The 14,741-nt window shown below is 34.3% G+C and overlaps 1 protein-coding gene across 4 annotated transcripts in view; it reads left to right on the forward strand.

The window, feature by feature from the left end:
• The window catches only part of ASCC3 (activating signal cointegrator 1 complex subunit 3), a 263,881-nt gene that overhangs the window by 174,869 nt on the left and 74,271 nt on the right, over positions 1-14,741 (forward strand). For all 4 annotated transcript variants that reach the window (XM_065835259.2, XM_065835258.2, XM_071806703.1 and 1 more), the window contains exons 19-24: positions 830-916; positions 3,143-3,319; positions 5,421-5,646; positions 9,494-9,648; positions 13,663-13,761; positions 14,200-14,368. In XM_065835259.2, coding sequence (XP_065691331.2) covers positions 830-916; positions 3,143-3,319; positions 5,421-5,646; positions 9,494-9,648; positions 13,663-13,761; positions 14,200-14,368 — 913 coding nt within the window. The remainder of the gene's footprint in view (positions 1-829; positions 917-3,142; positions 3,320-5,420; positions 5,647-9,493; positions 9,649-13,662; positions 13,762-14,199; positions 14,369-14,741) is intronic.

The following is a 14,741-nucleotide window of genomic DNA, read 5'->3' on the forward strand; positions in this document are numbered from 1 at the left end:
GAACCTAGACCTAAAATAATTGTAAGATATTACAGAATATGTAGCTGATTTGTTCAATATATTTTCAAATCATATATACTGAAAAGAGGAGAGAGGAAATTGAGAGAAAGAAGAAAGAAACAAAGTATAAAGCAATAGTGAAAAATTAGACTTGGTATGAAGTGAGATTTGAAATTTCAATAGTCTCTGCCTTCTTTTAGGTGAACTATAGGAAACATTTTGATATCAATAGTGTGTGCAAACATTGGTAGATGTTAGCACATTCAAGTATAGAGTCTGATAACATAAAAGCTTTTCTGCATTAAAATCCTAGCAGGTCGTCAACCTTAAACAACTTTTGGCAGTGTAATTGTAAACATCCAAGGAAGATGCATTGTATAAAACTTTTTAGTATTGGAATCTTGATTTGATGTACACATTCATCTTAAAACCTTTTTTCTGTAGGATATAAGTCTTTTTCTTGAATAAAAGCTGAAGACCTCAGCATTAATAATTTTTAATTGTTTAGTGTCATTATGTGTAACTAGTCTGATATTCACTCAGATATATCAGAGACTTATTTTGAAATGACCATGTTTTGAAATGGCCATAGATTGCATGTCTCTTGATTTTTGTGGGTGCCCAGGTTTCAAGGGACAGTTTTTCCTGAAAGTGCTGAGAAGTCATTCTTGAAATTGCTCCTGTTTAAATTGCATCACTCTGGTCTTGCAATAACTTACTTACATTTTGACCTTATATGCCTTTTAAAATCTTGGTTAATGTTTCTTTCTTTTGTGATAAATGTATCTTTTTCTTATCAGTGTTAAATCAATTAATTTTATTTTAATAGACTTTCAATGAATTGTTTGATGCTCATAAAACAGAAGGTGATATTCTTGCCATAGTGTCAAAAGCTGAAGAATTCGAACAGATAAAGGTAAAGTTGTTTCCTTTCATACAAAGAATATGCCTTAGAACTAGACACTTCTGTAGTACTCACCCTATAAATAGTGTCTACAGACAGTTTTGTTAAATATTAAGCACCATTATGAAATGTTTTCTAAGTAGGTATAATTGCCAAGAACTGTATATGCTCTCACTCAAATTTATATGTAGTTCAGCTCAAACTATAGCACACATTTAATAACGAGTTATGGATCTTTGAGAATACCTTTTAATGCTTTTAAGAGCTTTTCAGTTTCTCAATTATAAACAGGTGAAGATAAGTGTCCAATGGCATGGTGCACCCAGTTTTTCTGTTCGAAGTTTAAACCATTATTAGATGTCTCCCTGAACAATTTGCTTTATCAGAAATGAGGCAGAAAGTCCCTGAAGTTAACTCTGTGATATACTTCATGCAGGGAACAAGATTAGATTAGCAGAAAAATAAATTCTGATCAATTATTTTCAAATTTGAAATCTAAAGTTGTCGTAACAGCTTTTGTTGTGCAGGCTGGGAGATGACTGTGCTATCGTACTCAGTTCAATTCCAGCCTCCCTTTTTGCCTCCTGTGTGGGTAGAACACAAGACAATTACATCTCAAGCTGGTGTGAGCTTGTTTGCCCTCGTGTCCGCCTCACAGAGGTGCGAGCCAGGCTCCGCAGGGTTTATTAGCTTGGGCTCATTGCCATTTTACCACAGTTATACAACTTTCAGATCAGAGTTGGCTCTCATTCACCTGGCTCTGCAAGCTGGCAATGTGAATCCCTCACCATCTACATATTTGCGTATTTGCACACATTGTCTGAGTATTACCATCTCTCTATCTAATGGAGAAATTCTATTTTGCTGTAATCTCTCCTATTATAGAAGATAAGAAGCAATGAGGTTTCACAGTGATACATGCAACGTTTTCCAAGCTAGAAGGGATCTTTTATGATAATGATATTGCTTTGCTAGGTCTAAATTTAGTGTAATTGAATATTTAAAATGAAAGCATATGGAAAATATGGTGTATTGTATTTCTATATTTGTAATAAAGTTAGTGATGCTTCTTGACTTAAACATAGTTTTTCTAGTTTACTTTCTCAGATTTATATGGTGTGGCATCAATGCACCATCATTTCTGTGTTTTTGTGATTTGTTTGCTGTGCAGCTGTGAATGTTAAAGCTGGTAATTGATTTTCACAAGAATAACTCAGGATTTACCCCTCTATGTGGTACAAACTGTGACTTCTGTTAATGTGAATCATGTCTCTGTAATGTCTTTCAAAATTCTGTATTTTGAGATAGAGAAGTCACCAGTAGCTGGAATACAGATCCGGATTTGACCTGTACTGTGCTAGGCAAGAGCAGAAAAAAAAAAAAAAGGCAGAACATAATATTCCCCTGACACTGAAGTCATCTGTGGCAGTTTTTCGCTTCATCTTTTCCTTTTCTGTAGGACCAGTGACTGGATAGTTTGGGTTTTTAACCCAGTTGTCCTAGGGTTTTCTGTATGTCAGGTAGTCAGGTCCAAATGAAAATTACTTTCAGCTGGTTCCCTGCAGGGACCAAACATTTACCCTCTTTAAATAAGTTTTACACTAACAGACTATCAGTAAATCAAAGAATATGTAGATTTATGCTGGTTTTGCCATGTAAGGGTCGTCAGTTAGAATGTGAAATGTTATGCATTATTCAAACCATAGATACGAAAATTTCTTTACTCATATTAAGACTTAATCTTATTAACAGTGAAAATTTTAATATCATGAATCATAGTACTTCATGGTTTTGAGTTAAAAATGTATTATGCCACATGCAAACTATGTAACTATAATGAGTATATTTAATGTTAATTCAAGATTGCCTTAATCCAGCTGGGCAGAGGTTTTACTCTGGTCAAATAAAAAATGAAATCTCATCACATGAAGGATGGTAGGGTCAGAAGATTCAATTTTTGTGGCATATCAAATTTTTGTATGTCAATGGCAACTGTAATAGATGGTGATGAATAATAAAATGTAATTGTGTCACTATTAAGATAGTTTCAATTATGGTCTATTAGCTACATTGTAGAAGATGTGGCTTTGCTACTTTTTTAATTCTTTTTTTTTTTTCCTTAAAACTAGAGACTTCATTTAAAAGTAATGTAACTATGTTATAAGGAAAATTTGATTTCAGTGTAAAAACTTTTATCAAATTGCTGCAGCCTCTTCATACTGTATAATTGTGGTTTAGGTACGAGAAGAAGAAATAGAAGAGCTGGATACCTTACTGAGTGATTTCTGTGAACTTCCTGCTCCAGGAGGTGTGGAAAACAATTATGGAAAAATTAATATCCTCCTTCAAACATACATTAGCAGAGGGGAGATAGACAGCTTCTCCCTTATTTCAGATTCTGCGTATGTTGCACAGGTAAAAATACTATTTTTTGCATATCTGTTGCTGTCTTCTGCTGTTTCATTCTCCCAAATGTTTACAATTATGTAAACAGGGCTAGATCTGCAACTTTTTTGTACATTTTTATGCAAATTGAATTGAAAACCAGAGCCTAGTGTGTGTGCACGTGTGTGGTATAATATTTAAGTAGAAAATATTTGCAAAGCCTACCTTGGGAGACTTGCATATTTTGTTAATTATGACTGTCCTTCTTGTTTGTGTTTCTCATGTAGTCTTATTATATTTAGTAGTTCTAACTATGTTTGTACAGAAATTTTATTCTTGAATTAGTGGGTTTTCTTCTAGAGATGGTGAACCATCGCAATCTATTTTTATGTTTTGAGTACATTTATACAGCGTTCTGCAAAACATGGTTTGTGTTTTATTCATATACCTTGAAGTACAGGAGAAAAATGTGCTATTACAATTTTTTTACTAGACATAATCATGCAAATTTACTTATCAGTCTCTATATTTGTTGGCTTGATTTGACACCTGAATGGTTGGTAGTTATACAGCATGTTCAGTTATTACACAGAATAATAAGATTGCAAGTCTGTGACACAAAACTGCTTTCTGTCACAACTAGAGCCCATCTTAGAAAGGACGGGGTCTTGCTTTAAAGTTTTAAATTCTGGATCCTGAAGAACTCAAAATGGCAAAATGTTCACAGACAATCCCAGATGTGCGACAGTAATGAATGTATAAAATAGATGATAAATTTTTACCTTTTAGCCTGTCCGATGTTGTTGTGTTTCTTTTCTTTTTTTTTTTCTTTAACAGTCAGCAACATATTGCATTGAATCATTATTGTCTCAACCTTACAAAACCTTTTTGGAAGGGATTGTAAAATTGCATTAAGTTGGTGCTAAAGATGAGAGTTAAGTATTCAAAACTATACATATTCTTCAGTAGGATTTTCATATTAACATTACATTATTCAGAAGTGTTTACATTTCCTAGTACATATGGGTATAAATTAGAAAATTCTGAAATCATTATGCACATCATAAAAGTTGTGGTACTTGCACAGTAAGATAATTTTTTAGTATGATTCTTTTAATCTTTGCTTTCAAGACAATTGCTTTTATTTGTCTGTCTCATTTATAGTATTTTTAGTGCAGCAACATGGTCTTCTTCTCAGATCTTCATAAATTGTACATGTGGAACCAGTGCTACAAATCGTGAATTTTTTTAATTGGATAGTGACTATTAAGAAAATCATTCATCCTTTCTAAGTAAAAGAGATGTTCTTCTTTAGTACCATATGCTTCATATCACAACCAAATAATTTTCTATTTTTTATTCCTGTTGGCACTGCAGAACCAGAAGAGAATGATTGTATTCTGTTCAGTGAATCAAGAACAGAATTGCTAATGTAGGCATAGTACCAGTAGGCCAAATAAAAAACAAACAAAACCACACACACAAAAAACCAAACAAAAAAAACCCGAAGAAATAAACAAAAACAAACAAAAAAACCCAACCAAATTCATAATACAGCTTGATAAGTTTGTGAAGGAATATCATAACTTAGGTTTTCAGGATAAGACTGATCTTATTCAAGCTCACATTAATAATTAATTTTTTGAGTCCGAAGCAGATTCATACAGTTTCAGTGTGAAATGGGATGCTCTTTTAGAAACACAACTGAAATGAAAAATTAAAAGTTGAATTTCCACATAAAATTAGTTTGTAGTTGTATATTATATGGGGGGAGAAGGAGGAAGATATTAAGTACAGTAAGTGAATTTGTTTCAAAAGTGACTGAGACACAATGAGTTTAGAACTCCCTAACGTTAACATAACCGTGATCAAAATTCTATGGTAGACCTGCCACTACAACTTTAATTCGTTGCACATGTTTCTTTTGGTAATTCCTGTAGGCAGTCATGAGATAATAGTTCTGCCACTAGACAGTGATGGAAAAAATAGTTTTCAAGAATGTTTGAAATAAGTTTGAAAATAAAAATCTATTGTTATGGTTTGTCAAAGATGAGTCTATGGGATCCTTTTCATTTTACAAAGAATACTTGAGAGAATTACAACATTTTTGCTTTTTTTTTTTACTCTCCAGAATGCAGCTCGTATTGTTCGAGCTCTTTTTGAGATTGCCCTTAGGAAACGTTGGCCTGCAATGACATATCGACTACTGAATCTCAGCAAAGTCATTGACAAGCGGCTGTGGGGCTGGGTGAGCCCTTTGAGACAGTTCTCAGTGTTACCACCATCGGTCCTCTCGAAGCTAGAAGAGAAGAATCTCACTATAGACAAGATGAAGGACATGAGAAAAGATGAAATAGGTGAGAAATCAGCAATGCTGATCTGCTTAAACTAATCAATGGGCAAGTCAGAAATAAGTCTGAGCCATTCGTTAGTGTACCCACTCTGTTCTGGGAGCCATGTAGTCACATTAATATGGTATTATGGTCTGTCCAATAAAGAAGGTTTTAATTTATACAATAAGGGTGGTGAAACACTGGCCCAGGTTGTCCAGAGACTTGGTAGGTGCCCCATTCTTGGAACTGTTCAAGGCCAGTCTGGATGGGGCTCTGAGCAACATGATCCAGTTGAAGATGTTCCTGCTCATTGCAGGGGTTTGGATGAGGTAACCCTGAGAGGTCCCTTCTAGCCCGAACTATTCTATGATTCAGTCTCCGCAGTTTGTAATGCGGCACAGCTTTAAGGGTAAGGCTAGCCCATGTCCTGCCAACCCCAGAACACATGTGCAATAGAGATGTATGTTGGTATGTATTTTTATATATGTGTATATATATGTAATTATGTTGACCTGTGCTTCCCTTCTTGCTCACATTACATAATACGCTACTATAAAAGGCATATGTTTAAAAATGGTCCTTTTTTTCTATTTTTTCTTCAACTTCTATTAACATGAGAAAAAGAATAAAAGCAGATTATTGTGTCCTGGTATACTATCAGCAAATGGCCTCCTTCTGAAACACTGCATTAATTTTCATTGAACATGGAGAATTCATTGTCACTGGTGTCATTGCAGCAAAACCTTAATGGAATTTTTTGAAGGATTTGACAATTCGATAATGAGAAAATCCACAAGCCTACCGATAGACATAATGACAATTTCTAATATGTGTGTACAAACTGTTGTGCATAAACTGTTCACCCGCTGGTTGAAGTTGAAAAAAGTTTACTTATATTTCTTTTTTCAATCTTAGTGTATTATTTCATTTCTTATTTGGGCTTTCTTTGCACCTGTTATTTCCAAGTTGTTGAGAAACAAACTGCCATTTTTTTTATATCTAATTTTACAATAAAAATGAAATGCGCAGTCACTGCTTTTTAGAAGTTATGACTTCTGACTTGATATTTCTCCCATTTGACAGGAGAGCTACATTCCTAACTTAGGAAGCATTGTTACATGCCTAATTTATGTTGGATAAAATTGAATAAGTATGTAAAAACTTGCAGAATTAGAGGCTATATTTTTATTTAATACAGACTGTGAGAGAATTTTAAAAGCTTACTTTAACTGTGCATTGTAATGTATAGTAATTTTAAATTTATTAAAAATATAACATTTGTAACATCTTGTTTGGAGTGCTCACATTATCGTGCTTTTCAGAAGCATTGTAGCACTTTTTAATTCAAATTTGTTTATTTGTTGCATATTTGTGAAGTATTTTTAATACTTAATATTCTTTTCTATTAATTATATTTGTTCTTCTTTTCGGTTTTTTTTTTTTTTTTTATAACTGCTTCTTTCTCCCCATACCTGCCCTTAGGAGAAGCAAAAAAAAATGTATTAAAATATAAAATCAGTTTTACTTCCTTCAGTGTAGTGGAACCAGTATTGACAAGATGACAATATATCAATATATCCCTATAAAATGTCTCATTTTGGTTTATATTTAGTTAGTTTGAAAGTAGATGAGACCTTGTGAAGATAGATCATTGCTGACTGACTATATGGAATGATATTTCATGTTCATAAGCCTTATCAACATGAAAGTGGATCTGTGCATCTCTGAGAAGTGCTGGTACCTGGCACATTTCTTCCTCTCTGGCCTCTCTTTCAGGCACGAGGGGTGTGAAAGAAGCATCTGCCTGGCACCCACCTTATTTTTATTCAAATTCAAAACTGCGTTGAAATGAGAAAACACACTGTTTCCAGGTGCTGCCTTGTTCTCTGACTCCATAGGACTACTTTCAGTCTTAGCATTTCTCCCTTTTTAAATGTTTTTGTCACCTTGGAGATAGAATGAAAAAGGCAGGAGTGACGTGGCTCACTCAGTCCCTGGCCTGGGGAGTGACAAGCATCAGGGGGGTGCCAGTTCTCCCACTGAGCAAAGAGTGTGTTGTGTGCACATATCCTGGATCCCAGCACACCGTGGACTGGTCAACACCAAGCTACTTGTATTGCAGTGTAACCGTGAAGTTTCCAGAAGGCCAAGAAATCACTGTTATCTGAGATAAAGAGTTGTGTCTTTTCAGTCTACAGATGACAATTATTGTGGAATAAGCAAAATTTCTTCTTCTTTTGTTAAACATACCTATTTTCTTGAATAGTCAGCTTTTCTGCAGAAAGTTTTAATATTTCTTAAATGTGATTGATAATTTCTTATAATGTGACTATTTAAAAAAAGGAGGGAGAGGAGGTGGGAGAGTTTTATATCATTTTACAGAAGTTGGGAGAGACGACTTATTTTCCCCAGCAGATAAGTGTACAAAAGTTCAGTGCTCTGTTCTGTACAAATACAGAAGTTCAGTTCACGCATCATGATACAGCAGGTGATTTTTGGCATGAAAAACTGAACTTGTACATGAGTTATCAAGTCATATTTTGAATATTTGGCACCTACTTTTATTTAACATACATTCTGAAGTTTTACTTCTAATTACAGAAGCTAGTCACTGTGCAAGTGTGTCATACTGCATATATCACCAACTTGGACCAATATAATTGGTTTGGTTTTTTATAATCCACTTACTGGAGCTGCACTTATTTTACGAACTGCAAATTAAACCGATTAAATATGTGTTGAAAGTTTTGCATTAGGGGTTTGCTTCTTGAGCGAGATCACCATTCAGTACTTCAGAATGTAGGTAAACACCTGTGTGAGGCAAAATCTGCCAGTTTGTTAAATAAGAAAAAACGATGAGGGAAAGTCAGGATCAAGATGAAAAAATAAGCAATTGCAAGCTATTTTGCTCTTGAATTATGTGCAATAGCAAGAAAAAGTTTTATCACCTTTTCATTTTGCACATAATGCAAATAACAAAATTTCTTCTCCTCTTCTTCTGAGGAAGTGTACGTATGAACCAGATATCATAAAATATCAATAGCCATTTGTAAGGTAGCTTTTAATTTAAGTGAATGCCTATGATCACTACAATTAGAATTTATAATGTGCTCCATGTAATTATATAAGCAATTTAGGTGAAAATGAGATAATCAACCTTCTTTCCCTAAATAACCTAGAAGATGCAGTATTTTTAAGTAAAAACAAAGGAACCACTGCTACATACTTTGTTTCATATATAAAATTAAGAGTAAGAAAACAGATATTTCACCTGTAAAATACAAGTAGGATTTTTTTTTTCATGAATATAATCACTTTATTGCCTTAGTTGCCATGACTGTGATAGGAGGAAGAAAAAGATTAGAGCTGCTGTGAGATGTTTACTAGTTGCATGGATATTTACGCTATTAACTACCTTTATTCAGTTTTATGAAAAGCATTCTGTCTGCTTTGAATCGCTACACAGGAATTGTAGAAGTTCAAATGTGTGCCCTTCATTGACTAAAAGATTAGTATTCATGCTTTAAAAAAGAACTTCACGGCTCAGTAAGAGCCTGGTCAAAAAGTCAGTAAAGGGAACTAGCTTGACATAATGTGTTTTCAGTGTGAATTCCTAACAGTGATTTTAACCCCTTAGTTATAGCCAACAGGAGGAGGAGTTAATACTGATTTTTCTAAGTTCTAAATTGCTAATTCAGGTTAAGTATTACAAAATATTCAGACATGCCAGGTCAAGAGAGTCAGACATTTATGCACCTAAGAGCAAAACAAGGAAGCAATAATACTTCTCCCTAAAAGCCCATTTCAAAGTCGGAGTCGTATTATTTTTCCTGGAAATGCAAATTTGTTGCACCTAATGTTTTCTTGGCAGGTCATATGCTGCATCATGTGAAGATTGGGTTAAAGGTAAAACAGTGTGTCCATCAAATCCCCTCCATCACAATGGAAGCAACAATCCAGCCAATTACCCGCACGGTGCTCCGAGTTCGGCTGAACATCGCTCCTGACTTCACATGGAATGATCAGGTAAAAAAAAAAAAAAAAACAAAAAGCAGGTGGAGGAAGAACAGGGAGCATTAATTTAGCTTCGGTAAAGGAGGTGATCACAGGGAGTCCATAGCTGTTTGGACAGGAGAGTAAATATTTATTTTAGCTAAAAAGCAAATTTGATAATAGGAATGGAATGACCTTGAAGACTTTTGTAGAAAGTGGCACCCGAAGATCATCTTTTTATTTCCATTAGTTGTTACAGAATTGCACTGTTTATAACATGTTGAAGCAAGTACTTATACTGAATATTAATAGTAGTCACACACAGACTTGATTTATATGCCCAAAAAGGAGAAGCAAGGAAGAGGGAGACACAGATTGTTCTCTGAATGATGGATGAATGTCAAATGCAGAAAATAAAGCCTTGAAATACAGTTTATGTATGCCAAGTTCTGCTGCTCTTTATGGCTTTAGAAATGTACATTCAAAACATCAGTGCCTTTTTCCCTGTTTGGATTTGTCTAAACAGAAAAACTGAGATATGTTTGGAATTATGTTAATCTATATTTTATGGTGCAAATTTATATGAAAGGAGTTGTACTAGTTGCACATTTAGATATACTCATACCCTTTGATTCAAAATCTGTTCATTATAAATAGATTTAAGATAAATCTAAATGAAATACAAATGTCCACATGGGGGCATTGTGTTGTTGCCGGTACTTCTGAAACTTTATGCGGAAACAAGGCAAAGATACCTCAATGGGCAAGCATATTTTTATTTTTTTACTCTTAGGAGATTTATGCTTAAGATAAATTATTCTGAAACTTGGATATTATGTATCTATTTTTTTATTTTTAAAAATAATTTTAAAATCCCTTAGTTTACAATTTTACTTTAATCACAAGTAAATTAGTTTTATTCCACAGATGTCTTGATCATTTTAGAATTTATTTTCCCTGCCTAAAGGTTTTTCTTTTTTTTTGGAAGTTTCACCAAGTGAGCTTATAAAGGGGAGATTAATGTTCAAAATATAGAAAATTAGATTTTTCTTGTTACCTGTATTTATTACAGAAATATTTGAATGGATTCTTAACATGAATTATAATATAAATTATTTTTTGCCACCTTATTTATGGGCAATACTTCAGAAGGCAAATAAGCATTACTTTTTAGGATTGAAACAAGTTTTTATTATTCAATCTTTCTTCCACTTATCTGTAAGCTATTAAAGGCAAAAAACTCACAGCTGTTCTTCATTTTAATCTGTATTTTAGTACAAAGTAATTTCTCAATCCGTTTTTAGGTTTTTCTACAAAAACTAGGTTCTTCTATATTTTTACAAATTGGAAAGGGGTCCATACAGAATTATAATTATACTCTCTTGTTTTTATTCTTTACTTCTGAAGTTATATTAATAACAAAAGTTCAGCAAAAATCTATTTCCACTGTGAACCCTTGACACAGTTTTCTTAATGGTCACTATGGAAACATTAGAATTGTTTTACCAGTTCAACTTACGGAGCTTTTTTGTGTGAATTTGTATATAGGTATTCATCAAAACTTGTAAAACAGTTTTTTCTTTTTTAAAAATTTTGTAAGGTAGCTGACGATTTTGTTGTTTTGTCAGTAAGTGAAACTTCTATCACAGTAACTGAACAAAAAAGCTGTTAAATTCTTCATAGTTTCTAAAAACGAATAACTGTCTTTTAAATTCAACTGTCGACAGTATGAAACTGCTTCACCATTATCATACAGTATTTTAACAAGCTATTAAGAAGAAGACTATAGAAACTTATAGGTGTAGCTGTAATTGATACAAAAACTATTTGCCAAAAAATTCCATTCAAAGAATGGGAGTAGTCAAATAAAATTAGAATATTAAAAATTTATATCCTATACTTAACTGAAATACTGTGCTTGGCTAACATTTCATGGTTTTAAGACTGTTCCTTTACCAAGATATTTACTTCTAGAATGATCTTATTACAAGTTTTGCACTTGCTTTTCCAAAAGAAAGAAGATATGTTTTGTTAGCCACAAGATGTGACATTATCTTGATCCTTAATGGCTGCAACCCTGAAGTTCAGTAAAAGCATGAGCCATATCCTAGTGAAAAAGTCTTACTAAATTGCCAGAAGCAAATGACTATAAACATATCCAGACAGAGCAAGTAAACCCTAACTGCAGCCAGGAGGAGTCCAGCAGAAATACATAATAATGGAACAAGTATTAATTATCATAGAATCATAGCATAGTTTGGGTTGGAAGGGACCTTCAAAGGTCACCTAGTCCAACCCACTGCCATGTGCAGGGACATCTTCAACTGGATCATGTTGCTCAGAGCCCCGTTCATCCTGTCCTTGAATGTCTCCAGGGATGGGGCATCTACCACCCCTCTGGGCAACCTGGGCCAGTGTTTCACCACCCTCATCATAAAAAATATCTTCCCCATGTCTAGCCCAAATCTCTCACCTGCCTTTAGTTTAAAACCATCATCCCTTGTCCTATTGTAATTATCTGAGTCATATATCAAACATGCAGTTTTAGGGTAATGGTTGCCCAAAATACAGATATGTGTTTGCTCTTAAGAGCTCCCCAGAGTTTTTGAGAATCACTACTGGAGAGCGTGTTACGTTGCCTGCTCCCACATTCCCCTTTTTTCCCCATGCAGCTTTGTCACAGGACTCTCCAAAACTAAGATGCTCTTACAGATGAAGATAAAATTTCTGAGCTTTGAACTTCATCACCTTTCTTAATTCTTCTTTCCTCTCTTAAATTCTCTTAAACACCAAGGAAGTAATAGTCTCACTGTAAGTTTTCAAAATGTCACCTGCAGTCACCTGTGTCCTTTCAGTTTCACTGGTTCAGTTCCCAGTGAAGCTGCTAATGAAATTCAAATGTAATGAAAATGAATGACAGTGTCTTCACTATCTACTTATCTATTGTGCAACTACATTAAAAAAGAAACAAAAGCTCCTTAGTTCTGGTTTTGGTACATATTTTTGTTTTCAAAAGCTAGTACAGGCTGTTTTCCAACACATACACAATAATAAATTAGGCTGAAAATAATATGTGCTGTGTGAATCAATACCAGATTCCTGTAGTGTTAAAATCACCATTAAAAGCAACTGTGCACTTTGTATTTTTACCTGTTAACTGAAGTTTAGGAAAAATTCCAGCCTTGTTTTCGTCTTCATACTGGTTTTGTGTCTTACCACAGTCCTCATCAGAAACACTAGACATCTATGTGCATTTCATAGTATGTCTCCCATACTCCTTTACTATGCATTTTTCTTCTTTTCCTAGATATTTAAGTAAAATGCTTGCACATTTGCACAAGTCATTTGTGTAGACAAAGAAACAAAAAATTTTAGCTTTTCATCCCACCTAGCTATAATTTGTGTCTGGCACTGCAAAATAACATACACAACAAAGCAAACAAAACTCTAGGATGGAATAAAGTGTTGCCAGATGGCACAGGAATCATCAAGAGACAGCTTTGTTTCTGTTCTCCGCACTTCACCTGTAGCAAGGACTAGATCTACAGCCTTCTGAATTCACTTATGTGTCTGTCCAGAGGAGAGGGGAAGAGAGCGAGGAGGAGAGAGGGATGTCACAATTCAGTGTCCAGTTTTTCCTGGGAGAATGTTTTTGTCTGAAGAATGAGCAGTGGGCTGCAAAAGACAATCCTCCGTACAGAATAGAAAGACAGAAGTACAAGGAGGAAAAAGGAGAAGGAGTCCTTCATTTAGGAGCCTAGAGGAAACCCTGGGAGTTCAGTCTATTTATAGACAGCTGAGACACTAGCTTCAGTTGCATTTATATCATGTCCATTTATATTATACGTACCTTAAGCTAAATCTTATTGAAACATAATCTTTAAGCAAACGGATGTAATTAAAAATGTTATATTGCTCTTACCTCTGATTTCTATATTTCTGTATTCCTTTGTAAGCCTACAGCATTTAGAAATATATCCAATATACCCAGCAAATCTAGAGGACCTCTCTACAACTATAACAAAAATATATTTTCTACTCTTAAAGGTACACGGCACCGTTGGAGAGCCCTGGTGGATTTGGGTAGAAGACCCAACTAATGATCACATTTATCATTCAGAGTACTTCATCATTCAAAAAAAGCAGGTAATATCTTTTATTCAGAATCTCATAGCAAGACAAAAATAAAGTTTGTGAGATGTAGATTTGTACGGTCAAACAGTATTTTGACTTAATCAGATTTTCAAATCAGTAGCACAACTTTCAGTTTCAGATGTACGTGATAAGCTTGAACTTCCACAAAGATGTTTTCTAATCTCAGATGTCTCTTTTTCTCCTCCTCCTTTGGTGGGGCAGTTATTTCCAGCTGCAAAAAAGAACTATTGGAATGGTTTTGTCAGTTAAAGTAAAAGATGAAGAGTCAGCCTTATTTTTGTCTTTTGAAGATGTGACCATTTTGCACATGGAGTTGCACACATACTTTATTGTTTTGTGTTGATAATGCTTATGGAAGTGAGGCAAACTATGGTTTTTCAAGTTACTGATTTGTCTGTGCAGTAATTATTCTTTACATGTTTGCATTAGGTCATTACTAAAGAACCTCAACTGCTGGTGTTCACAATCCCAATTTTTGAACCTCTTCCTTCTCAATATTATATTCGAGCTGTGTCCGATAGATGGTTAGGAGCAGAGGCTGTATGTATCATAAATTTTCAACATTTGATTCTTCCTGAGAGACATCCACCCCACACAGGTAACTTCAAATTCAATCATTTCATTTTAATTCATCTTGGTCAAGTTGATTTTCCTTGTGATAGTGGAATAATTCTCGTTAACTTCTGCTTCATTGTAGAAAAGTACATGGAATTTAACTTTGCGTTGTATTTGTTTTATTGAGACCATTTCTTCCCTAACTTTAAAGCTCTCTAAAATTTTAAACTCCTGAACAAAAAGCATTTCGTCTCAACCCAATACCACCATATTAGTTACTGTAAACCATAGGAAAGTTGAAACTGTCATATAAAACTAAGCAAATCTCTGTGTTACAGTATGCCTTATCTTAGCATTACATTTCTTCTGGACTGGTTAAAAATAATCTCAGAGTGGATGGTTGTATAATAAAGGGC

This window comes from Patagioenas fasciata, chromosome 3, assembly GCF_037038585.1.
Source record: "Patagioenas fasciata isolate bPatFas1 chromosome 3, bPatFas1.hap1, whole genome shotgun sequence".
In the NCBI taxonomy this organism is placed as follows: domain Eukaryota; kingdom Metazoa; phylum Chordata; class Aves; order Columbiformes; family Columbidae; genus Patagioenas; species Patagioenas fasciata.